Here is a 27403-nt window from a genome sequence, read left to right as displayed (position 1 = left end):
CACTACCGTCTCCGGATACGGCCGCCCTCAAGGATCCTGCTGATAGAAAGCAGGAGGCTATCCTGAAGTCTGTATATACACACTCAGGCATTATACTTAGACCTGCTAGTGCGTCAGCATGGATGTGCAGTGCTGCCGCTGCGTGGTCAGATTCCCTGTCAGAAAATATTGACACCCTAGACAGGAACACTATTCTGCTAACCATAGAGCATATAAAAGACTCAGTCTTATACATGAGAGATGCACAGAGGGAGATCTGCCGGCTGGCATCTAAAATAAGTGCACTGTCCATTTCTGCTAGGAGAGGCTTATGGACTCGCCAGTGGACAGGGGATGCAGATTCAAAAAGGCACATGGAAGTTTTGCCTTTTAAGGGTGAGGAGTTATTCGGGGATGGTCTCTCGGACCTAGTTTCCACAGCAACTGCTGGGAAGTCAGCATTTTTACCCCATGTTCCCTCACAGCCTAAAATGGCGCCGTTTTATCAGGTACAGTCCTTTCGGACTCAGAAAAACAGGCGTGGAAAAGGCGGGTCCTTTCTGTCCAGAGGCAGAGGTAGGGGAAAAAGGCTGCAACAAACAGCAGGTTCCCAGGAGCAAAAGTCCTCCCCCGCTTCTTCCAAGTCCGCCGCATGACGGTGGGGCTCCACAGGCGGAGCCAGGTACGGTGGAGAGCCGCCTCAAAAATTTCAGCGATCAGTGGGCTCGCTCACAGGTGGATCCCTGGATCCTGCAAATAGTATCTCAAGGGTACAAACTGGAATTCGAGGCGTCTCCACCCCACCGGTTCCTAAAATCTGCCTTGCCGACAACTCCCTCAGGCAGGGAGGCTGTGCTAGAGGCAATTCACAAGCTGTATTCCCAGCAGGTGATAGTCAAGGTGCCCCTACTTCAACAAGGACGGGGTTACTATTCCACACTATTTGTGGTACCGAAACCGGACGGTTCGGTGAGACCCATTTTAAATTTGAAATCCTTGAACACATACATACAAAAATTCAAGTTCAAGATGGAATCGCTCAGGGCGGTTATTGCAAGCCTGGACGAGGGGGATTACATGGTATCCCTGGACATCAAGGATGCTTACCTGCATGTCCCCATTTACTATCCTCACCAGGAGTACCTCAGATTTGTGGTACAGGATTGCCATTACCAATTCCAGACGCTGCCGTTTGGACTCTCCACGGCACCGAGGGTGTTTACCAAAGTAATGGCGGAAATGATGATACTCCTTCAAAGAAAGGGAGTTTTAATTATCCCGTACTTGGACGATCTCCTAATAAAGGCGAGGTCCAAGGAGCAGTTGTTGGTGGGAGTAGCACTATCTCAGGAGGTGCTACACCAGCACGGTTGGATTCTGAATATTCCAAAATCACAGCTGGTTCCGACGACACGTCTACTGTTCCTGGGTATGATCCTGGACACAGTCCAGAAAAAAGTGTTTCTCCCGGAGGAGAAAGCCAAGGAGCTGTCATCTCTAGTCAGAGACCTCCTGAAACCAAAACAGGTATCGGTGCATCACTGCACGCGGGTCCTGGGAAAGATGGTGGCTTCTTACGAAGCAATTCCTTTCGGCAGGTTCCATGCCAGAATCTTTCAGTGGGACCTGTTGGACCAATGGTCCGGATCGCATCTTCAGATGCATCGCCTAATAACCCTGTCTCCAAGAACCAGGGTGTCTCTGCTGTGGTGGCTGCAGAGTGCTCATCTTCTAGAGGGCCGCAGATTTGGCATACAGGACTGGGTTCTGGTGACCACGGATGCCAGCCTTCGGGGCTGGGGGGCAGTCACACAGGGAAGAAACTTCCAAGGACTATGGTCGAGTCAGGAGACTTCCCTACACATAAATATTCTGGAACTAAGGGCCATTTACAACGCCCTAAGTCAGGCAAAATCCCTGCTTCTACACCAGCCAGTACTGATCCAGTCAGACAACATCACGGCAGTCGCCCATGTAAATCGACAGGGCGGCACAAGAAGCAGGATGGCGATGGCAGAAGCCACAAGGATTCTCCGATGGGCGGAAAATCACGTACTAGCACTGTCGGCAGTGTTCATTCCGGGAGTGGACAACTGGGAAGCAGACTTTCTCAGCAGGCACGACCTCCACCCGGGAGAGTGGGGACTTCATCCAGAAGTCTTCACGCTGATTGTAAATCGATGCAAACGTCCACAAGTGGACATGATGGCGTCCCGACTAAACAAAAAACTAGAGAGATATTGCGCCAGGTCAAAGGACCCTCAGGCGATAGCTGTGGACGCTCTGGTGACACCGTGGGTGTACCAGTCAGTTTATGTGTTCCCTCCTCTGCCTCTCATACCAAGGGTACTGAGAATAATAAGAAAACGAGGAGTAAGAACAATACTCGTGGTTCCGGATTGGCCAAAAAGGCCCCAACAGAGGAATTTCAATTAGGTCGATTTTTGCATTTCCTACAAGCAGGAGTGACTATGGGCCTGAAATTAGGCTCCATTAAGGTACAGATCTCGGCTCTGTCGATTTTCTTCCAGAAAGAACTGGCTTCACTACCTGAAGTTCAGACGTTTGTGAAGGGAGTGCTACATATTCAGCCCCCGTTTGTGCCTCCAGTGGCACCTTGGGATCTGAACGTGGTGTTGAGTTTCTTAAAATCACATTGGTTTGAGCCACTTAAAACCGTGGATCTAAAATATCTCACGTGGAAAGTGGTCATGTTATTGGCCTTGGCTTCGGCCAGGCGTGTGTCAGAATTGGCAGCTTTGTCATGTAAAAGCCCTTATCTGATTTTCCATATGGATAGGGCAGAATTGAGGACTCGTCCTCAGTTTCTCCCTAAGGTGGTATCAGCTTTTCACTTGAACCAACCTATTGTGGTGCCTGCGGCTACTAGGGACTTGGAGGATTCCAAGTTGCTGGACGTAGTCAGGGCCTTGAAAATTTGTTTCCAGGACGGCTGGAGTCAGGAAAACTGACTCGCTATTTATCCTGTATGCACCCAACAAGCTGGGTGCTCCTGCTTCTAAGCAGACTATTGCTCGCTGGATTTGTAGCATAATTCAGCAGGCGCATTCTGCGGCTAGACTGCCGCATCCTAAATCAGTAAAAGCCCATTCCACGAGGAAGGTGGGCTCATCTTGGGCGGCTGCCCGTGGGGTCTCGGCTTTACAACTTTGCCGAGCTGCTACTTGGTCAGGGGCAAACACGTTTGCAAAATTCTACAGATTTGATACCCTGGCTGAGGAGGACCTTGAGTTCTCTCATTCGGTGCTGCAGAGTCATCCGCACTCTCCCGCCCGTTTGGGAGCTTTGGTATAATCCCCATGGTCCTTTCGGAGTTCCCAGCATCCACTAGGACGTCAGAGAAAATAAGATTTTACTCACCGGTAAATCTATTTCTCGTAGTCCGTAGTGGATGCTGGGCGCCCGTCCCAAGTGCGGATTGTCTGCAATAATTGTACATAGTTACTGTTAACTAAAGGGTTATTGTTGAGCCATCTGTTGAGAGGCTCAGTTGTTTTTCATACTGTTAAACTGGGTATTGTATCACGAATTATACAGTGTGATTGGTGTGGCTGGTATGAGTCTTACCCGGGATTCAAAATCTTTCCTTATTATGTCAGCTCGTCCGGGCACAGTGTCCTAACTGAGGCTTGGAGGAGGGTCATAGTGGGAGGAGCCAGTGCACACCAGGTGACCTAAAAGCTTTCTTTAGTTGTGCCCAGTCTCCTGCGGAGCCGCTATTCCCCATGGTCCTTTCGGAGTTCCCAGCATCCACTACGGACTACGAGAAATAGATTTACCGGTGAGTAAAATCTTATTTTCTATGGCAAATTAAAATTTGTGATTTCTAGATATCACAGTTTTGAATTGTTCTGAGAAGAGTATTACTATTTTAGGAAGATTATTACTATTTCAGGCGATTCAGCCAAATTAATTAGAGTTGTAGTGCCCCTTAATTGTATTGGATTTCAGCACTAACAGGGTTTAGTGAGAGGTGCAGCTTCCTTGATATCTTATATATATATATATATATATATATATATATATACTTATCAAGTTTATAATTGAGTTTTAGGAAAGAGGTTTATTCCTGGTGTGCACACAATTTTAATGTGTGAGGCGCATTTTGACTATAACAAACAAGGTGGACCATGGGACAATCTCTTCTATCACCACCTGACTTTTTCAAATATTTGGGACATACAGGTGGAGCCTCCCTCACCGTTGCTGTTTCTACACCTAAACAGAGGATTTGCCACGCCTAAGCGATAACTCAGATTGTTCAGTTGTTGCACGGACAGGCATGTTGTGGCATGACTATATATGCAGCATGCACTACACATCTTCACCACTGGGTGACTAATGATCCACTAATACAGTACTGTAGAGTGAATAGCAACGGATTGATCTACAAGCTCTGGCAAATGGTCAGTGATGACTAATGTTACTGTATACTCTACACAAAGAACAATGGTCAGACAGAGAGAGTTACTTTAAAATAAAAGAAACCAATAAATCAATCAATACATAACAATAATGTATACAAATGCAAACGAACGTGTTAAAACAATGGACCATTGACGTTAGGCATACAGTACTGTATGTGAGCATCAGAGTCTCGTAGCCAATACAGCAAAACCCATGGGAAGGGATCACTGCTTACATTTACACATGAGCTTGTGTCTCCACCACCAGGCATCGTGGCCCAGCGGTGAAGTGTCCCACGCCCCATACTCAGAGTCCCGGGTTTAGTTCCTAAAGTGTGCATAGCTTTTTTTTTATATATTTGACACTTTAATTGTTTGTTGTTTTTTTTTTTATAACATTCATATATTTAAGAACCTTACATTCAGTAGAATTATGCACACATGAAAAGACCTGTTTCCATGACTAACTGTTGGGGCGTCTGACACGCAAATCTGTAGCACAGTACTGTACTTTTTAATGTACATTCGCTCTGGCCCTCTCTATCCTATTCCCCAACCAAAGCAACTGTAGTATCAGCCCTTCATTTTCATACTGTGTTGGAAATTTATTGACTGTAAGCTGGCCTCTTTGAAAAGATCATTCCCTCAGGGGAGGGAGAAGGGTGAGGGGGGAAGGTGGGTATTAACCAGTGGAGTTCAGAGACACTGTCTAAAATATGAATTCTCTGTCGGGACCCAAAAAAAGAAACCAATAAATCAATAAATAAAAATAGTGTATAAAGACGCAAACGAACATGTTAAAGCAATGGTCCGTTGATGTTAGGTTTATGTGAGCTACTAAAATGAATTGGGCCTAAACCTTTATATCTCCATTTCTGGGGGTCCAATCGGCTCAGTACAGTATTTTATTTTTGAGTACTAAGTAGCATGAACAGCTTGTAACGTTCTCTGCTCTAAAGGCTTCAGCAGCAAGTGTTATCTTTATAAGTATAATGGGAAGAGCTATAAGCTCCTCCCTAAGTTCCTGAATGCCAAAATACTGTGCTTAGCGTCTCTGTACAGTATTTTCCATTTGAGCACTAAGTAGCACGAACAGCTTGTAAAGTACTCTGCTCTAAAGGCCACAGTGGCAAGTGTTATCTTTATAAGTATAATAGGAAGAGAAAAATTATCCCTAAGTTCCTGGATGTCATAACACTGTGCTTAGCATCTCTGTACAGTATTTTCTATCTAGCAGAAACCCTGCACCCCATGCAAGCTGGACGAACAATTGGAGGGGACTTGACACACTGTTGCTTGCAGGTTCCCTTTTGCGGGATCACAAACTAGTGGCTGGTCTGCCCCGAAAGCCAAGAGTCTCCTCTTTTGTATGGTACCAGTCTCTAATCTCCGGGACGTCCAGAATTGGAGCTATTGGGGGTGCCAAATTGACCCATTTTCCCATAGACTATAATGGGCTCGTTAATTCAGATCCACCATGAGTTCTGACTCTTGCCGTTAGCCTTGTGGGCTCACAGAAACTTGGGTCGGTATCTGGTAGCTAATTGTCTCCCTTTCGATACCATCCTGGTTCTGAGCCGATAGGACCCCCAGAACCAGAGATATTAAGCTTTAAGCCCATTTTAATTTAATTTAATAGCTCACATAAACTTAACATCAATGGACCATTGCTTTAACACATTTGTTTTGCGTCTGTATAGATTTTTTTTATTTATTGGTTTGTCTACAGGACCTCGTTGCTGCAGTGTATTTTAAATAGTGGAATGATACTCTCATGCAGCATTGCCCATACAGTGTACAGTAAAGTAGTTATTGCGCTATAGTGTATTGTATTTCAATGGAGACCACACACATGTGCAATGGTGATTTAAAAAGTGACATCTGGTGGATGTTCGCAGGTATTACACTCACCGGTAACTCGAAACGCCATGATAAGCTCTGTGAGCCTCCCTATGACTAGGCACAACGCCTTGCGCCCAGGCATGCTGCAACTCTGTTATCGGGAATAGCACCATAGACAGTATAGATGAGCGAGGCTTCATCTGTAGCAAAATCTAATACCCCTTTCACACCACTGCAATAACCTGGGTTGTGGTTGTGTGTGAAAGGGTTAACCAGTGACTCGAATTTCAATCCAAGTAACTTGCAGCGTTGATCCTGGGAAGGACCCTGGTTAGGTGGCAGTGTGAACAGTTAACCCAGGTCATCAGTTTACTGCCTTGGTAGAACCAGATTTACGGTGAAAGGAAATTATGTCATCTCCAAGTGCCGGCACTGCACCTGTGTGCAGTGTAAATGGTGTCTATGCTGGCTTGACCCGGTTTGGAACTGTGTTTATTTCAGACCTGATCGCTGCTGTGCGTTTTCACACAGCGAGCAATCAGGTCCAAACTGTGTATGCACCACAGTGCGCAGGTGCGTCGCACAGGTACAAAGTGGATCGCCGCTCAGCGATGGGTTTGTGCGATGTATCTGTTCGCTCAGGCGATCGCAAGGAGATTGACAGGAAGAAGGTATTTTTGGGTGTCAACTGACCGTTTTCAGGAAGTGTCTGGAAAAACGCAGGCGTGTCCATGTGTTAGCAGGGAGGATTCCTGACGTTAATTCTGATCCCAGACCGGCTGATTAAGTCCTGTGCTGCGAAGAAGAAGAAAAAGACAACTCTCTTTGTTGGGGCTTTCTTTTGAATAAATAAAACTTAACTTGGGATGTATACGTGTGTCAAAATGGTCCTCTCATTGAAAATTTGATGCTAATTAGCAGATTTTCAAAAGTAGAAACCAGTCACATGATTTATATCCCCTCTTCCTTCTGGCTGATATCTGTAATCACCACGTATGTGTCATAATTAAAGGTGTATGTATGGACATTAGTACTGTATATTTTTGCTCAGTAAATAGGTACTAGAAAGCCAGCAATGGAATTGATGTGTCTAACAACAAATGTTTCTAACGTAGGAGACTGTTAAACAATTGTATCCAAAGTTCTAGTTAGTGTTGCTTTGACAAATTGTTACTATCATTTTTGGATACACAGAAACATATCCTGGTGTAGACACATTTTTTGCATAAGCATTAGTGTTGGAGGACTCTAGTTAGTCCTATTAATGTCTTCATTTATACCGTTTCCTTTATAAGATATAATAGGAAATCATTTAATAACTGTGCTACATCCCTACAATTTAAATTATTTCATCAGGAGAGAATTCAATGATAATTGGTTTCATCTGTGGGTATTATTATTTTATGTTTTTCGTTGTTATGTCTGTGTGAGTCCCATAATTGACGTAATTAATAAAAGTTTAGTTTTATTTATTCAAAAGAGTGCCCCAACAAAGAGAGTTGTCTTTTTCTTCTTCTTCGCAATTTATAGTTATTACAACTCCGGGGAGCACCGCCTGTTCTAAAATTGTGGCCCTCATTCCGAGTTGTTCGCTGGCAAGCTGCTTTTAGCAGCTTTGCACACGCTAAGCCGCCGCCTACTGGGAGTGAATCTTAGCATAGTAAAATTGCGAACGAAAGATTAGCAGAATTGCGAATAGACACTTCTTAGCAGTTTCTGAGTAGCTCCACACTTACTCGGCAACTGCAATCAGTTCAGTCAGTTTCGTTCCTGGTTTGACGTCACAAACACTCCCAGAGTTCGCCCAGACACTTCCCCGTTTCTTCAGACACTACCGCGTTTTTCCCAGAAACTGCAGCGTTTTTTCACACACACCCATAAAACGGCCAGTTTCCGCCCAGAAACACCCACTTCCTGTCAATCACATTATGATCACCAGAACGAAGAAAAAACCTTGTAATGCCGTGAGTAAAATTCCTAACTGCATAGCAAATTTACTTGGCGCAGTCGCAGTGCGAACATTGCGCATGCGCAATTAGCGGAAAATCGCTGCGATGCGAAGAAAATTACCGAGCGAACAACTCGGAATGACCACCTGTATTCACTATATGAATGAGCTCTTTTTCTTTTGAGAAATAAGAATTTATTACTTATCATCAACCTTTATACCGGCTTATACAAATGTCAGTCCATTTTCCCTTTTGGGATTAACCCAGTGTGCTATTTCAACCCCACCATCTTTTTCCTTTTCCTAAGTCCTGTGCTGCGCAGAGACTTCACAAAATCTGTTTGTACAGCTCTGCTACACATGCGTTTGCACACTTGCACAGCTAAAATACCCTCCCCCTGTAGGCAGCGACTATCTGATCACAGCAGTGCAAAAATTGCTTGCTAGCGATCAGGTCTGAATTAGGCCCTGTGTTCAGAATCCCGGGTCAGACTTCGATGTAAAAGGGTTATTACATGACTATTCTTAAACTAACTCTATTATGCTATTAACTTTAGAGGGGAAAAAGTTATATCTGGAAAAAAAATTGAATTCATAGAAACCTGCTATATTCCAAAATCAAATTATGTTTCTGTAAAAGAACAGTTTTGAAAATATGAAATTTGTAAAATGATATTAAAGAGAATACTTTAATTGGGGGGAACTTCAACACCCTCTTCATCTCATTATATGTATGATACTTGTCACTTTCTTTTGTTTGTATTTAATAGGCCTTATCATACAATGCTACCACATAAATACATTCCAAAAAACGGAACATTCCCCTCTGTAAAGCATGCCACCATTTATATATTATTTACTAGCTAAACTGAAAAGTTATTTCATTCTGTAAACTTCACTTTTGGCTTGCCTTATATCAAGGTGGTATAAGGACGGAGCACTGTGCTATACTCCCTGAGTAGTGATTTAGGATATATGTCTAATTTTATGTTTTTTAAACATTCTCTTTAAGGTTCTGCTGAGAATTTGGAAAAGACCATGAAACAAATGGAACTTCAGCTCCAGCAACTTGAGAAGGATTTGGAGACCTTTCCCCCTCCTGATGATGTACATGACAAGTTTGTGACAAAGATGTCCATATCCTTTTAACAACTACACAACTTATGTAGGGCTGGTTGAATAGACTCAAGTTTTACTTAACATTTTAAATCGGTTCCTGTAACCTCTGTGTATTTTTCAGCTTTAATGCTTTGAGAACTATAAACACTTTGGCACCAAAAAGACTGCATGCTGTGAGTAAAAGGTTCCATCAAAAGCAGAAGCTACAGTTTCTGACAGAATGAAAAAAAAATGCATTGTGTAGAATGGCATTTTTGTTGGATGGTATACAGTATGTCCTTCTCAAACACAATGCTGGCCTTTGATTTTTATCACATGCCTGTATTTTTAAGGTAATGTATAATTTGCTAGAGGTCCCATTCTGAAGTATTTATTTGCAGATATATGGTCTGGTGGGCAATAAGAAAAATGTTGTTGAATATTATAAAGGTACATTTCACACTGTACTAAGTATAACAACATTCTCTAAGCAGCACTGCTCGTAAAGCTCTATGCAGCGTAATTCCAGCGATTCCACCAAGTAGATATTTCATTCCTTTATTACTTTTCTAATATTGGTTTTGAAGATTTTACATTTTGCATGGTACAATTTTTTTTTTTTTGCTTACCACATTTAAGATCCAAGACATGGGTTGAAAGCATTGTAACAGGGTCTAATTCAACAATGGGCAAGTTGATACGAAAACTTCATTAAATTCTTCCCCTAGTCATCACCACATGCCACCCCCCACCCCAGCCCAGCATCGGTCATCACCACATCCTGTCTCCGATGCTGGTGCAACCTGCTGCTGTTTGTATATTTCCTGTTCCATCTGACTACTTGTTTTTGTTGGCTGGATATGATTTCTGTCTAGGCTCTCAATATTGTCGTTCCCTATAGCAGTCACATGAGCTACAACAGGAATGTTTATGCATACAGTATTATATAACTAGAAAAGACATATCTTCAAATAAATAACACACAAATCTGGTTTTATTAAGATTATATGGACATTGTGGGCTAACTAAGGTTTGTCAGAATAAAATAAGTAGAATAGTCAGGTACTACTTTTGGGGGGTTGTCAAAGTTAGGCAGCTGTAATAAGAAGAGTTAGTCAGATTACATAAAACATGTATACAGTAGATGCAGTAAATTTGTATACAGTGCACAGTATTGCGATCTTATGTTATATCTGTATAATAGATAAATAATAGTTCATGTGGATAGAGCTGTGTAATAAACATTTATTAAGCATGTAGGATGTAAAATGTTAAAAATGTTTTGTAAAATCTCTGGTAAGAATGATAGCTGCCTGCAGGGATATAAATTGGTGTAGCTATGTAGATCTCCTTTGTCTCCACTCTCCTCAACAGTACACAACATGTATAGGTGATATTTTCAATGTGCCAATGATATATATCTGTATGAGGCCAAAAAGTTTACAGTCCAGAACTGGAAGGAATATTACCAGTACCACTGATACATTTTGAGTTTTCTATAGCGAAGAGCCACTTCACACTGTATTGGGTCCCCTTTGCACTGGCTGGTAGTGTAGCTAAGTGGTGGAGGAGAGTTGGGTTAAATGAAGAGTGACAAATAGGTCCTCAAGTGAGTTTGCTTGATCTCAGTGCAGGTCACTTCACACATTTTGCTGTCCAGAAATCACTTTCACAAAGGGGTGTTCCTGTAGTCATTTCTTACGGCTGTTGGTCCCAAGATTTTTAAAACCTCAGGATACTGGGGTCAACATTAGTACCATGGGGTATAGACTGGTTCACTAGGAGCCATGGGCACTTTAAGAAATTAATAGTGTGGGCTGGCTCCTCCCGCTATGCCCCTCCTACCAGACTCAGTTTAGAAAATGTTCCCGGAGGAGCCGGTCACGCTTTGGAGAGCTCCTGAAGAGTTTTCTACATTTATTTTCCAGTCCCTGATGAGGGTGAGACCGCTCAGTAGTGGGTCAACAACCAAATAGTGTAGTGGTCATCTCAAAGTCCCTATCACCTAGTCACTATCACTCTGGACTTTGAGATGACCACTACACTATTTGGCTGTTGACCCACTACTGAGCGGTCTCACCCTCATCAGGGACTGGTTTATAGAGTCAGTGATAGACTTTAAACCACATTGTTTATGGGTCACCTATTTGTCCATTTGTTATCTGGACTCTGTGTGACTGGGGGCTTCATAATATTGAACTGCTTTCCCAGTCATTTTCGTCCTTTGCCTGCTTTTATATTCAGTGAGCTTTTTACACTATTTTGGGATTATCTGTAAAAAACATCTGGCACTCGATATTACCCCTGAGGAAGTCCCAGTTAGGGACGAAACGCGTTGGGTTGTGTTCGAGTACTGTATTCCATCTGTATTCTATACTACTAAGGAAGATTTACTATGAATCTCAAGTTTCACTTAAATTTTCCATCTGACAGAAACTGTTTATATACATTGTCTATACATTCTGTAAAGAGATGTTTATATGCTCACAGATGTTTTATGCTATTGTGGCTTTTATGTATTAAAAAAATTAAAGTTGAATCTTTTAAATCTGTTTATTTATGATATACAGTACTATCCATTAGCGCACTTAGACTCTAGTTTGTTGGTTTGTTATCTTAGGGCCCCACCTAACAGGGGGCTCGTCTAAGTTGCAGCTCAGTTTCGCTCCACGTAGCGCCTAAGGGTACCCCTTGTTTTTCTATATATATATATATATATATATATATATAGTGTAGTATAAATATATATATATATATATATATATAGTGCCCCAGCTTAGTTTTACTACTGCTGATAGGGACACTGTGTGGTTGGCTCCAAGCTCTGTGTCTCTCTGAGACTTGGCCTGCATATACTGTATTCCCCATTGTGGTCTGTGTGTGGGTGTCCCTTACCATGTCCAGGTACTGTGTTTCTTGCACAGCTGAATGTCTATCATCTCCTGGGAATTCACTACCCTGTAGCTTGTGCACCCAGTCCAGTGGGGATGAACCCCCGTGGTTAGCTTCTTTTAAAGGGATGATTTCAAATATTTCCACAAAGCTGTCAAATAATGAAAAGGAAACACAATTCTTGAGGCAGTCTATGGATGACCTGATGCATAGAGATTCAGCTACCATACCTGCATCCCAAACTCCTACCATTTGCCCACTAAAACGTACCCTTGCCCAAATCATGCAGGGAGACACTGATCCTGATACGTTAGATCATGAGGAGGGTGAGATAGATGTTGTCCTGTCACAGGGAATTCAGGCCCTCATTGAGGCTGTCAGAACCGTGTTACACATACCTGACAAGGCTGAGGAGGAATCTTACTTTAATACAAAGAAAAAATCTTCTGCTACTTTCCCCTCTTCAAAGGAATTAAATGACCTTTTTGAAGAAACATGGGTAAACCCTGATAAGAAGTTTCAAATCCTTAAGAGATTGATTATTGCCTTTCCTTTTCCTGCAGAGTATAGTAAGAAGTGGGAAAACCTGCCGATAGTGGATGCATCTGTATCCAGGTTATCACGTAAGGTAGTCTTACCGGTTCCTGGGGCGGCGTCTTTGAAAGATGTGGCTGACCGCAAGATTGAGACCACTCTCAAATATCTGTACACTTCAGCTGGGGTGGCTCAGAGACCCACTATTGCTTGCGCATGGATCACTAAAGCTATTGCCAAGTGGTCATGTATTTTAATTGATGATTTAGATTCCTTACTAAGGGATGATGTTGTTTTACTCCTACAGCATATCCAGGATCCTGCTAACTTTATGGTTGAAACCATTAAGGAAATTGGTCTACTCAACGCACGCACCACTGCCATGGCAGTATCTGCACGCAAGGGCCTGTGGCTGCGCCAGTGGACGGCGGATGCGGATTCCAGATGGAGCGTGGAAGGCCTGCCGTTCACGGGTGAGGCTCAGTTTGGTGATGAACATGATAAGTGGATATCCAAAGCTACGGCGGGTAAGTCTACGTTCCTTCCTTCCGAAGGAGCACCAGCTAGGAAAACTTACTCGGCCCCAGCGCTGCAGTCCTTACGTACAGCGAAGTTTAAAGACAAATCCAAGGGTTCTGCTACCACCGTCAAAGGGAATAGAGGTATATCCAGAAAACCCACATATTCAGGTTCTCAGAATCAGGCCTCCGGGTCTGCTTTCTCCAAACCCTTAGCATGACGGTGGCACACACTGCCTGGAAGACAGGCAGTGGGAGCCTGGTTGATTTATTTCAGTCACATATGGGCAGCTTCCTGCCAAGATCCCTGGGTAAAAGATCTTATCACACAGGGATACCGACTGGAATTTCAGGAACTCCCACCTCCCAGATTCTTCAAATCAGGCTTACCAGCTTCTCCAGAAACAAGTTTGACCTTACAGGCAGCCATTCAAAAACTGGTACAGACTCAAGTCATTGTTCCAGTTCCTCTTCACCTACACAACAAGGGTTATTATTCTAACCTATTTGTAGTACTGAAACCGGACAGTTCGGTAAGGCCCATTTTAAATCTCAAGTCACTGCACCTGTATTTACGGGTTTTCAAATTCAAGATGGAGTCTCTGAGAGCAGTGATCTCAGGTATGGAGAAAGAGGAGTTCTTGGTGTCTCTGGACATCAAGGATGTGTACCTTCATGTTCCAATCTAGCCGCCTCACCAGGCTTATCTACGGTTTGTGTTACAGGACTGTCATTACCAGTTCCAGGCCCTGCCATTTGGAATCTACACGGCACCGAGGGTGTTCACCAAGGTGATGGCAAAAAACAGGAAATCTATCAAGACTTACCGCGGCTACGTTTGACGGCATGGAAGTTGAGCGTCAGATTTTAGCCTGGAAAGGCTTTCCGAACAAGGTTATTCCGACCCTGATCCAAGCTAGGAAAGTGGTAACGTCTAAACATTACCACCATATTTGGAAAAAATATGTCTCATGGTGTGAAAACAGGAAATTTCCTGCACTGGAATTTCAACTGGGACGTTTTCTCCTTTTTCTACAGTCAGGTGTGTATGTGGGCCTATGTTTGGGCTCCTTGAAAGTACAGATTTCGGCCTTGTCCATTTTCTTCCACAAACAATTGGCTTCCCTTCCTGAGGTTCAGACGTTCTTGAAGGGTGTTCTCTATACATCCAACCGCCCTTTGTGCCTCCCACGGCACCTTGGGATCTTAACGCTGTGTTGCGTTTTCGGCAGTCGGACTGGTTTGAACCTTTACAGGAGGTTGACGTTAAGTTTCTTCCGTGGAAGACTGTTACACTGTTGGCCTTGGCTTCCGCAAGGTGTGTGTCAGTACTGGGGGCGTTGTCTTACAAAAGACATGAAGCTCACATGAAGATAGAGCTGAACTCAGAACTCATCAGCAATTTCTTTCTAAGGTGGTGTCTGCGTTTCATATCAATCAGCCTATTGTGGTTCCGGTGTTTATGGACACCTCTGCTACCTCTAAATCCTTGCATGTGGTGAGGGCTTTTAGTATCTACGTGCAGAAGACTGCTCTTCACACAAAATCTGACTAACTGTTTGTTCTCTATGATCCCAAGAAAATTGTGTGTCCTGCTTCAAAGCAGTCGATTGATCGCTGGATCAGGCTTACTATCTAGCAGGCTTATTCATCGGCAGAATTGCCTTTTCCTAAAGTACAGGCCCACTCTTCTAGGTCGGTAGGTTCTTCCTGGGCGGCTGCCCGAGGTGTCTCAGCTTTACAGCTCTACCGAGCGGCTACTTGGTCAGGTTCTAACATGTTTGCTAAGTTCTACAAGTTCGATACTTTGGCCTCTGAGGACCTTCAGTTTGGTCATCAGTTCTGCAGAAACCTCAGCACTCTCCCACCCGGTTTTGGAGCTTTGGTACATCCCCATGGTACTAATGTGGTCCCCTGTATCCTCTAGGACATAAGAGAAAATAGAATTTTAATTTCTCTATCGTCCTTGTGGATGCTGGGGTTCCTGAAAGGACCATGGGGAATAGCGGCTCCGCAGGAGACAGGGCACAAAAAGTAAAGCTTTCCGATCAGGTGGTGTGCACTGGCTCCTCCCCCTATGACCCTCCTCCAGACTCCAGTTAGATTTTTGTGCCCGGCCGAGAAGGGTGCAATCTAGGTGGCTCTCCTAAAGAGCTGCTTAGAGAAAGTTTAGCTTAGGTTTTTTATTTTACAGTGAGTCCTGCTGGCAACAGGATCACTGCAACGAGGGACTTAGGGGAGAAGGAGTGAACTCACCTGCGTGCAGGATGGATTGGCTTCTTGGCTACTGGACATCAGCTCCAGAGGGACGATCACAGGTACAGCCTGGATGGTCACCGGAGCCGCGCCGCCGGCCCCCTTGCAGATGCTGAAGTAAGAAGAGGTCCAGAATCGGCGGCTGAAGACTCCTGCAGTCTTCTAAAGGTAGCGCACAGCACTGCAGCTGTGCGCCATTTTCCTCTCAGCACACTTCACACGGCAGTCACTGAGGGTGCAGGGCGCTGGGAGGGGGGCGCCCTGGGAGGCAAATGAAAACCTTTTTTGGCGAAAAATACCTCACATATAGCCCCCAGAGGCTATATGGAGATATTTAACCCCTGCCAAGATTCACTAAATAGCGGGAGACGAGCCCGCCGAAAAAGGGGCGGGGCCTATCTCCTCAGCACACAGCGCCATTTTCTCTCACAGAAAGCCTGGAGAGAAGGCTCCCAGGCTCTCCCCTGCACTGCACTACAGAAACAGGGTTAAAACAGAGAGGGGGGGGCACTGATTTTGGCGATATTGAGATATATATAAAGATGCTATAAGGGAAAACACTTATATAAGGTTGTCCCTATATAATTATAGCGTTTTGGTGTGTGCTGGCAAACTCTCCCTCTGTCTCCCCAAAGGGCTAGTGTGGGTCCTGTCCTCTGTCAGAGCATTCCCGGTGTGTGTGCTGTGTGTCGGTACGTGTGTGTCGACATGTATGAGGACGATGTTGGTGAGGAGGCGGAGAAATTGCCTGTAATGGTGATGTCACTCTCTAGGGAGTCGACACCGGAATGGATGGCTTATTTAGGGAATTACGTGAGAATGTCAACACGCTGCAAGGTCGGTTGACGACGTGAGACGGCCGACAAACTATTAGTACCGGTCCAGGCGTCTCAGAAACACCGTCAGGGGCGTTAAAAACGCCCATTTACCTCAGTCGGTCGACACAGACACAGACACGGACACTGAATCCAGTGTCGACGGTGAATAAACAAACGTATTTCTCATTAGGGCCACACGTTAAGGGCAATGAAGGAGGTGTTGCATATTTCTGATACTACAAGTACCACAAAAAAGGGTATTATGTGGGAGTGAAAAAACTACCTGTAGTTTTTCCTGAATCAGATAAAATAAAATGAAGTGTGTGATGATGCGTGGGGTTACCCCGATAGCAAATATTGGCGTTATACCCTTTCCCGCCAGAAATTAGGGCGCGTTGGGAAACACCCCTTAGGGTGATAAGGCGCTCACACGCTTATCAAGTGGCGTTACCGTCTCCAGATACGGCCGCCCTCAAGGAGCCAGCTGATAGGAAGCTGGAAAGATATCCTAAAAAGTATATACACACATACGGTGGTTATACTGCGACCAGCGATCGCCATCAGCCTGGAGATGCAGTGCTGGGTTGGCTTGGTCGGATTCCCTGACTGAAAATATTTTATTCATATAGAGCATTTAATAGGATGCATTCTATATATATGTACGTGAGATGCACAGAGGGATATTTGCTCTCTGGCATCAAGATAAGTACGTTGTCCATATCACCCAGAAGATGTCATGGACACGACAGTGGTCAGGTGATACAGATCCCATACGGCACATGGAAGTATTGCCGTATAAAGGGAAGGAGTTAGTTGGGGTCGGTCCATCGGACCTGGGGACCACGGCAACAGCTGGGAAATCCAACCTTTTTACCCCAAGTTACATCTCAGCTGAAAAAGACACCGTCTTTTCAGCCTCAATCCTTCCTTTCCCATGAGGGCATGCAGGCAAAAGGCCAGTCATATCTGCCCAGACATAGAGGTAAGGGAAGTAGACTGCAGCAGGCAGCCCCTTCCCAGGAAAAGAAGCCCTCCACCGCGTCTGCCAAGTCCTCAGCATGACGCTGGGGCCATGCAAGCGGACTCAAGGTGGGGGGGTAGTCTCAAGAGTCTCAGCGCGCAGTGGGATCACTCGCAGGTTGACCCCTAGATAGTACAAGTATTATCCCAGGGGTACAGATTGGAGAGTCGAGACATCTTCTCCTCGCAGGTTTCTGAAGTCTGCTTTACCAACGGCTCCCTCCGACAGGGAGGCAGCATTGGAAACAATTCACAAGCTGTATATCCAGCAGGTGATAATCAAAGTACCCCTCCTACAACAAGGAAAAGGGTATTATTTTTCCACACTATATTGTGGTACTGACGCCAGACGGCTTGGTGAGACATAGTCTAAACTGAAATCTTTGAACACTTACATAAAAGGTTCAAATCGAGATGGAGTCACTCAGAGCAGTGATAGCGAACCGGAAAAAAGGGGACTATATGGTGTCCCTGGACATCAAGGATTACCTCCATGTCCAAATTTGCCCTTCTCAACAAGGGTACCTCTGGTTCGTGGTACAGAACTGTCAATATCAGTTTCAGACGATGCCGTTTGAATTATCCACGGCACCCCGGGCCTTTTACCAAGGTAATGGCCGAAAAGATGTTTTTTCAAAGAAAAAAGGCATCTAAATTATCCCTTACTTGGACGATATCCTGAAAAGGGCAAGTTCCAGAGAACAGTTGGAGGTCGGAAGAGCACTATCTAAAGTAGTTCTACGACAGCACGACTGGATTCTAAATATTCCAAGAATCGCAGCTGTTTTCCGACGATACGTCTGCTGTTCCTAGGAATGATTCTGGGCATAGTCCAGAAACAGGTGTTTCTCCGGGAGGAAAAAGCCAAGGAGTTATTCGACCTAGTCAGAAACCTCCTAAAACCAGGCCAAGTATCAGTGCATCAATGCACAGGAGTCCTGGGAAAAATGGTGGCTTCTTACGAAGCGATTCCATTCGGCAGATCTCAGGGGATTTGCTGGACGAATGGTCCGGATCGCATTTTCAGATGCATCAGCGGATAATCCTGTCTCCAAGGACAAGGGTGTCTCTTCTGTGGGGGCTGCAGAGTGCTCATCTTTTAGAGGGCAGCACACTCAGCATTCAGGACTGTGTTCTGGGGACCACGGATACCAGCCTGAGAGGCTGGGGAGTAGTCACACAGGGAAAAAATTTCCAAGGAAGTGTGGTCAAGTCTGGAGACTTCTCTCCACATGAATATACTGGAGCTAAGGGCAATTTACAATGCTCTGAGCCTAGGAAGACTCCTGCTTCAAAGTCAACCGGTGCTGATCCAGTAGGACATCATCATGGCGGTCGCCCACGTTATCAGACGGGGCGACACAAGAAGCAGGAGGGCAATGACAGCAAGGATTCTTCGCTGGGCGGAAAATCATGTGATAACACTGTCAGCAGTGTTCATTCCGGGAGTGGGCAACTGGGAAGATTTCCTCAGCATAAATGAATTCCACCCGGAAAAGTGGAAACTTAATCTGGAAGTTTCCACATGATTGTAAACCGTTGGGAAAGACCAAAGGTGGTTATGATGGCGTCCCACCTGAAGCGCCAGGTCAAGAGACACTCAGGCAATAGCTGGGACGCTCTGGTAACACCGTCGGTGTACCAGTCGGTGTATGTGTTCCATCCTCTGATTTTCATACCCAATGTATTGAAAATGATAGGAAGGAGAGGAGTAAGAACTATACTCGTGGCTCCGGTTTGGCCAAGAAGGACTTGGTTCCCGGAACTTCAAGAGATACTAAGAAGGGTCTTGATTCGGCAAGAACCGTGTCTGTTCCGGGACTTACCGCAGCTGCGTTGACGCCAAGGCGGGTGAACGCCGGATCCTAAGGGAAAGAGGCATTCCGGAAGAGGTCATCCCTACCCTGGTCAGAGCCAGGAAGGAGGTGACCGCACAACATTATCACCACTTAGGTGAAAATATGTGCCAGGGTGTGAGTCCAGGAAGGCTCCACGGAAGAATTTCAACTAGGTTAATTTCTACATTTCCTGCAAACAGGAGTGTCTATGGGTCTCAAATTGGGTCCATTAAGGTTCAAATTTCGGCCTGTTGATTTTCTTCCAGAAAGAAATTGGCTTCAGTTCCTGAAGTCCAGAAGTTGTTAAGGGAGTACTGCATATACAGCCCCTTTGATGTCTCCAGTGGCACTGGGCGATCTCAACGTAGTTTTGGGATTCCTAAAAATTCACATTGGTTTAAACAACTCAAATCTGTGGATTTGATATATCTCACATGGAAAATGACCATGCTGTTGGTCCTGGCCTCGGCCAGGCGAGTGTCAGAATTGGCGGCTTTATCTCACAAAGCCATATCTGATTGTCCATTCGGACAGAGCAAAGCTGCGGACTCGTCCCCAGTTTCTCCTTAAGGTGGTGTCAGCGTTTCACCTGAACCAGCTTATTGTGGTACCTGCGGCTACTAGGGACTTGGAGGACTCCAAGTTGCTGGATGTTATCAGGGCCCTGAAAATATAGTTTCCAGGTTGGCTGGAGTCAGGAAATCTGACTTGCTGTTTATCCTGTATGCACCCAACAATGCTGGGTGCTTCTGCTTCTAAGCAGTCGATTGCTCGTGGGATTGGTAGCACAATTCAACTTGCACATTCTGTGGCAGGCCTGCCACAGTCTAAATCTGTTAAGGCCCATTCCACAAGGAAGGTGGGCTCATCTTGGGCGGCTGCCCGAGGGGTCTCGGCATTACAACTTTGCCGAGCAGCTACGTGGTCGGGGGAGAACACGTTTGTAAAATTCTACAAATTTGATACCCTGGCAAAAGAGGACCTGGAGTTCTCTCATTCGGTGCTGCAGAGTCATCCGCACTCTCCCGCCCGTTTGGGAGCTTTGGTATAATCCCCATGGTCCTTTCAGGAACCCCAGCATCCACAAGGACGATAGAGAAAATAAGAATTTACTTACCGATAATTCTATTTCTCGGAGTCCGTAGTGGATGCTGGGCGCCCATCCCAAGTGCGGATTATCTGCAATACTTGTACATAGTTATTGCTAACTAAATCGGGTTATTGTTGTTGTGAGCCATCTTTTCAGAGGCTCCGCTGTTATCATACTGTTAACTGGGTTCAGATCACAGGTTGTACAGTGTGATTGGTGTGGCTGGTATGAGTCTTACCCGGGATTCAAAATTCCTCCCTTATTGTGTACGCTCGTCCGGGCACGGTACCTAACTGGAGTCTGGAGGAGGGTCATAGGGGGAGGAGCCAGTGCACACCACCTGATCGGAAAGCTTTACTTTTTGTGCCCTGTCTCCTGCGGAGCCGCTATTCCCCATGGTCCTTTCAGGAACCCCAGCATCCACTACGGACTCCGAGAAATAGAATTATCGGTAAGTAAATTCTTATTTACCTACTGGTAAATCCTTTTCTCATAGTCCGTAGAGGATACTGGGCGCCCGCCCGGTGCATCGTTTCTGCACTGTTACTTTAAGTATTGTTCTTGGTTCAGCCGTTGCTGTTCCTATTCAAGTTTGGTTAGCTTGGCTTTCCTTTGTTTGTGTGTGCTGGTTCGAATCTCACCACTGATCAGTTAAATCCTTCTCTCGAAGTGTGTCAGTCTCCTTGGGCACAGTTTCTAGACTGAGTCTGGTAGGGGGGGCATAGAGGGAGGAGCCAGCCCACAATATTTCTCTTAGAGGATGCTGGGGACTCCAAAAGGACCATGGGGTATAGACGGGATCCGCAGGAGCTTGGGCACACTGAAAAGACTTTGACTGGGTGTGAACTGGCTCCTCCCTCTATGCCCCTCCTCCAGACCTCAGTTAGACTTTGTGCCCAGGACTGACTGGACACTCACTAGGGGAGCTCTCCTGAGTTTCTCTAGAAAAGACTTTGTTAGGTTTTTTATTTTCAGGGAGACCTGCTGGCTACAGGCTCCCTGCATCGTGGGACTGAGGGGAGAGAAGTCAGACCTACTTCTTCTTAGTTAAGGGCTCTGCTTCTTAGGCTACTGGACACCATTAGCTCCAGAGGGTTCGATCACTTGGTGCGCCTAGCTGCTTGTTCCCGGAGCCGCGCCGTCACCCCCCACACAGAAGCCAGAAGAAAGAAGCCGGGTGAGTATGCAGAAGACAGAAGACTTCAGTGACGGCAGAAGACTCCAGTAACGAGGTACAGCGCAGCGGTAGTGCTGCACTCCATGCTCCCACACACTTCACCAACGGCACTCAGAGGGTGCAGGGCGCCGGGGGGGGGAGCGCCCTGGGCAGCATGTTACTGGGTCTGGGAGCTGGCAAAAGGCTTTTCGGTTCCTCGGCACCGTTGTTCAGACCCCCGCCGGCATTTTCATATTTCAAATTTTAGCGGGCTGGAGCGCGCCTGGAAGGGGCGGGGCTTAGCCGCACAGCTCACCAGCGCCATTTTCTCTCATCCACGCCGCTGCAGAGAACGCTGGCCCGGGACCTCCAAGCTCCACTACAAGTAACAGGGAGCTAATCGGGGGCTGGAGCACAGTTATTGATGCATCATTATTTTCCATAACAGCGCTTTCAACATATATATTGTGTTCTGGGATATATGGGCGCTGGGGTGTGAGCTGGCATACTCCCTCTGTGCTTCTCTATCTAGGCTACCTTGTAGGTCTGTCCCCTAGCTGAGGCGGTGTGTGTGTGTGTCGATACTCCGTGTCGGCATGTCTGAGGCTGAGTGTTATTCACCGGAGGAGGTTGCGGGGGGAGCAGATGTGGGTCTGGAGTTGGCCCTGTCGGCACAGCCGACACCTGATTTACTTACAATGTTAAGTACGCTTATTACAAATGTGGCCTCTTTGTCTAAAAGGTTGGATAAATCGGAGTCTCAGACTCAGGTGTGGAGGAAATCCATGGAGGATGCTTTGTCTCAGGTGCAGACCCCATCAGGGTCGCAAAAGCGGCCTTTTACTCAGGTGGTAGATACGGATACCGACACGGATTCTGACTCCGATGTCAACTTCACTGAGGCTGCTTTACATCCGCGATTAGTTAAGAGTATTCAATACATGATTGTGGCTATAAAGGATGTTTTACATATTACTGACGAACCTGCGGTGCAGGAAACAAGGATTTGCTTGTTCAAAGGGAAAAAATCTGAGGTGAAGTTTCCCCCCTCTCATGAAATGAATACTCTTTGCGAAAAGGCTTGGGAGTCGTCGGATAAGAGATGGTAGATTCCCAAGATAATTTACATGGCGTATCCTTTCCCCTCTGATGACAAGTAAAAATGGGAGTCGTCTCCAAATGTCAACAAGGCTCTATCCCGGTTGTCTAAGAAGGTGGCGCTTCCGTCCCCTGACACGGCAGCTCTCATGGATCCGGCGGATCGTAAGCTGGAGACGTCTCTGAAGTCCATTTTCGCTAATACGGGTGCATTGCTCAGACCTGCTGTGGCGTCGGTATGGGTGAGTAGTGCTATTGCTAACTGGGCTGAGAATTTAGCTGCTGATATGGATATGCTTGATAAAGATAATGTTCTTTTAGCTCTTGGTTATATCAAGGACGCTGCAGATTACCTGAAGGATGCGGCGAGGGATGTTGGTCTCTTGGGATCAAGGGCCAATGACATGGCGATCTCGGCCAGGAGACTGCTGTAGATTCATCAATGGAATGCTGATGCCTACTCCAAGAGAGCTATGGAAGCTCTCCCCTTCAAAGGTAATGTCTTGTTTGGTGACGGCTTGGCTGAACTGGTGTCTACCGCGACGGCGGGTAAGTCACCTTTTCTTCCTTATGTTCCCACACAATAGAAAAAGACACCACATCAGCAGATGCAGTCCTTTCATCCCAATAAATACAAGCGTGGAAAAGGTTCGTCCTTCCTCGCTTCAAAGGGTAGAGGAAGGGGAAGAAAGTCGCCTGCAGTATCAGGCGCCCAGGAGCAAAAGTCCTCCCCTGCCTCTACCAAGTCCACCGCATGACGCTGGGGCTTCCCTGGAGGAGTCCGGACCGGTGGGGGCCGTCTGCGAATCTTCAGTCAGGTCTGGGTTCAATCAGGCCTGGATCCTTGGGTCCTAGATATAGTATCTCAGGGATACAAGCTGGAGTTTCAGGAGGAGCCCCCTCACCAGTTTTTTATTTTGGCCTTACCAGTGTCTCTTCCAGACAGGGAGGTGGTGAAGGCAGCAATACAAAAGTTGTGTCAACAGAGGGTCATTGTTCCCGTTCCCCCGTCCCAACGGGGGGAGGGGTTCTACTCGAGCCTCTTTGTGGTACCGAAACCGGACCGTTCGGTCAGACTGATTCTGAACCCTAAAGTCCCTCAATCCATACTTGAAGGTTTTCAAGTTTAAGATGGAATCTCTTCGAGCTGTGATTTCCAGCCTAGAAGTGCGGGACTTTATGGCGTCAGTCGACATAAAGGATGCCTAATTACATGTCCCGATATATCCTCCGCATCAAGCTTTCCTCAGGTTTGCGGTACAGGATTCTCATTACCAATTTCAGATGTTGCCGTTTGGGCTTTCCACGGCCCTGAGGATTTTCAACAAAGTCATGGCAGAAATTATGGTTCTCCTTCGCAAGCAAGGGGTTACCATTATCCCGTACTTGGACGATCTCCTGATAAAGGCGAGGTCCAGGGAACGGTTACTGAGAAATGTGGATTTGTCTCTGTCCGTTCTGCGACAACACGGTTGGCTGCTAAATCTGCCAAAGTCTCTTGATTCCGACCACCCGGTTGCCCTTTCTGGGCATGATTCTGGACACGGGCTTACGGAAGGTGTTTCTTCCGGAAGACAAAGCTCTGGAATTGCAGACGATGGTCAGGGAACTTCTGAGGCCGAAAGGTGTGTTGGTTCATCATTGTACTCTGGTTCTGGGGAAAATGGTTGCGGCGTACGAAGCCATTCCGTTTGGCAGGTTTCATGCCCGGGTGTTTCAGTGGGATCTGCTGAGCAAGTGGTCCGGGTCTCACCTGCACTATCTCCCAGGGCCAGGATTTCTCTCCTGTGGTGGCTACAAAGTTCTCACCTCCTAGGAGGGCGACGATTCGGTATCCTGGATTGGGTCCTGTTGACAACAGATGCAAGTCTCCGAGGCTGGGGCGCAGTCACCCAGGGAAGACATTTCCAGGGGAAATGGTCGCTCCAGGAATCTTGTCTCCATATAAATGTTCTCAAGTTAAGAGCCATTTACAACGGCCTGCTACAAGCAAGAAGCCTTCAGGGTCGGCCTGTCCTGATACAGTCTGACAACATAACAGCGGTGGCGCATATAAACCGTCAAGGCGGAACAAGGAGCAGGGCGGCTATGGCGTAGGCCACAAGAATCCTTCGCTGGGCGGAACAGCACGTGAGCGCTCTGTCAGCAGTCTTCCTTCCGGGAGTGGACAACTGGGAAGCAGACTTCCTCAGCAGACACGATCTCCATCTGGGAGAGTGGGCTCTTCACCAAGAGGTATTTGCAGAAGTGACAAAGCGTTGGGGAACTCCGCTAATCGACATGATGGCGCCTCGCCTCAACAAGAAGCTTCCGAGGTATTGTTCCAGGTCAAGGGACCGTGGGTGTTTCAGTCGGTGTATGTGTTCCCTCCGCTTCCTCTCATTCCAAAGGTACTGGGAATCATTCGACGAGCAAGAGTGCAAGCGATTCTTGTCGTTCCAGATTGGCCAAGAAGGGCCTGGTATCCAGATCTTCAGGAATTACTTGTGGAAGATCCTTTGCCGCTCCCTCTAAGAGAGGACCTGTTATTGCAGGGACCATGCGTGTTTCCATACTTACCGCGGCTTCGTTTGACGGCATGGAAGTTGAGCGCCAAATCTTAGCTCGGAAAGGTATTCCCGGGGAGGTCATTCCCACTCTCCTTAAGGCGAGGAAGGAAGTTACGGCGAAACATTATCACCGTATTTGGAGAAAGTATGTTTCGTGGTGTGAAACTAAAGCTGTTCCTGCGGAAGAATTTCACTTGGGTCGGTTTCTCCATTTTTTGCAGGCGGGCGTCGATGCCGGCCTGAAATTAGGTTTCTTCAAGGTGCAGATTTTGGCTTTATCTATCTTCTTTCGGAAGTAATTGGCTGTTCTCCCTGAGGTTCAGACTTTTGTGAAGGGAGTGATGCATATCCATCCTCCGTTTGTGCCCCCGGTGGCACCATGGGATCTTGACGTAGTCTTACAGTTTCTTATGTCTTCCTGGTTTGAACCTTTGCGTAAGGTTGAATTAAAGATTCTCACTTGGAAGGTGTTCATGCTGTTGGTCTCTGACATCTGCCAGGCGGGTGTCTGAGTTGGCGGCCTTATCTCACAAGAGTCCGTACTTGATCTTCCATTCGGATAGGACGGAATTGAGGACTCGTCAACAATTTCTGCCGAAGGTGGTTTCTTCGTTTCACATTAACCAACCTATTGTGGTACCTGTGGCTACAGATGCTGTGGCAGTTCCAAAGTCTCTTGATGTTGTGAGAGCTTTGAAGATATATGTCGCAAGAATGGCGGTGGCCAGGAAAACGGAGGCGCTGTTTGTCCTGTATGCTTCCAACAAGATTGGTCATCCTGCTTCGAAGCAGACTATTGCACGCTGGATTTGTAGTACGATTCAGCAAGCTCATTCTTCGGCTGGGTTACCGGTGCCGAAATCAGTGAAGGCTCATTCTACCAGGAAGGTGGGCTCATCTTGGGCGGCTGCCCGAGGGGTCTCGGCACTTCAGCTTTGCCGAGCAGCTACGTGGTCGGGTTCAAACACTTTTGCTAAGTTTTACAAGTTTGATACCCTGGCTGAGGAGGACCTCATGTTTGCTCAATCGGTGCTGCAGAGTCGTCCGCACTCTCCCGCCCGGTCTGGAGCTTTGGTATAGAACCCATGGTCCTTTTGGAGTCCCCAGCATCCTCTAGGATGTAAGAGAAAATAGGATTTTAGTACCTCCCGGTAAATCCTTTTCTCCTAGTCCGTAGAGGATGCTGGGCGCCCATCCCAGTGCGGACGGTTACTTGCAGTGTATTCTTATTAGTTGCATTTGTTTACACACGGGTTGTGTATTTGTTGTTTCAGCTTGTTGCTGTAGTTAAATTCAAACTGTTATCTGGTTTACGGTTACTCCGGGTGTACGGTATGTTGTGGTGTGGGCTGGTATGTTCTAGCCCTTAGTTTGAACAAAAATATTTTCCTTGAAATGTCCGTCTCTCCTGGGCACAGTTCCTATAACTGAGGTCTTGGGGAGGGGCATAGAGGGAGGAGCCAGTTCACACCCAGTCAAAGTCTTTTGAGTGTGCCCAAGCTCCTGCGGATCCCGTCTATACCCCATGGTCCTTTTGGAGTCCCCAGCATCCTCTATGGACTAGGAGAAAAGGCTTTACCGGTAGGTACTAAAATCCTATTTTCTTAAAGTTCCCATGGCTCCTAGTGGACCCATCTATACCCCATGGCACTAATGTGCACCCCAGTATCCTCTATGGACTACAAGAAAAGGATTTACCGGTAGGTAATTAAAATTCTATTTTAACATTATATATCTTCCATATGTATTCCATATACCTAACCTCAAGAAGCCCTGTGGCGCGAGACATCTAGCGCAAATGAGCTTACTTGGAGGAGTGTAGCATAGTTTCTTATAATCACATTGCAGACGCAGCAAACCATTACTCAATATGTACCAGAGCTAGCACGTTGTGCCTTCAACCGGACAGGAGTTAGGTTTAAATGTTTACAAAGGAACTTGACGTGGAAAGAAAAAAAAAAGAAGCTGCAGCTGTTGCATCGTAGCAGTTCATATACAGGGCATCATTCACGGGGTTGGGTATGTGTGACCGGCGGTCAGCCACAGGTTCTATTCCCACTCTATGGGTGTCATGGACAATGGGAATAGTCCCTGTTGGTCAGCATGCCAGCCTTCGGGATAGTGAGGGTGCAGGATGTAGGGGGAGGTATTGTGACCGGCGGTCTCACATAACTACATCCCATTCACAGATAGACACAGCGTTGAGTTTATACTCATTGGAGTGTTGTTGTTTTTTTGTTTTTAATTGTGATGTTCTTACGACAGCTGTCACTGTGAGGATTTTTGCACAAAGTTATTGACACTAAGGCACTATTTGTGGGAGGTCACTGGTGTGGCAAC

At 46.2% G+C, this 27403-nt stretch overlaps 1 protein-coding gene across 6 annotated transcripts in view; it reads left to right on the top strand.

Moving 5' to 3' along the window:
• DIAPH3 (diaphanous related formin 3) overlaps positions 1-27403 on the top strand; it is a 1416707-nt gene that overhangs the window by 984210 nt on the left and 405094 nt on the right. For all 6 annotated transcript variants that reach the window (XM_063952903.1, XM_063952906.1, XM_063952905.1 and 3 more), the window contains one exon: positions 9209-9334. In XM_063952903.1, the coding sequence (XP_063808973.1) occupies positions 9209-9334 (126 nt within the window). The remainder of the gene's footprint in view (positions 1-9208; positions 9335-27403) is intronic.

Source organism: Pseudophryne corroboree, chromosome 2 (assembly GCF_028390025.1).
Source record: "Pseudophryne corroboree isolate aPseCor3 chromosome 2, aPseCor3.hap2, whole genome shotgun sequence".
Taxonomy (NCBI): Eukaryota; Metazoa; Chordata; class Amphibia; order Anura; family Myobatrachidae; genus Pseudophryne; species Pseudophryne corroboree.
The sequence above is the reverse complement of the archived record's forward strand: the minus strand, read 5'-3'. Positions and strand labels throughout refer to the sequence as shown.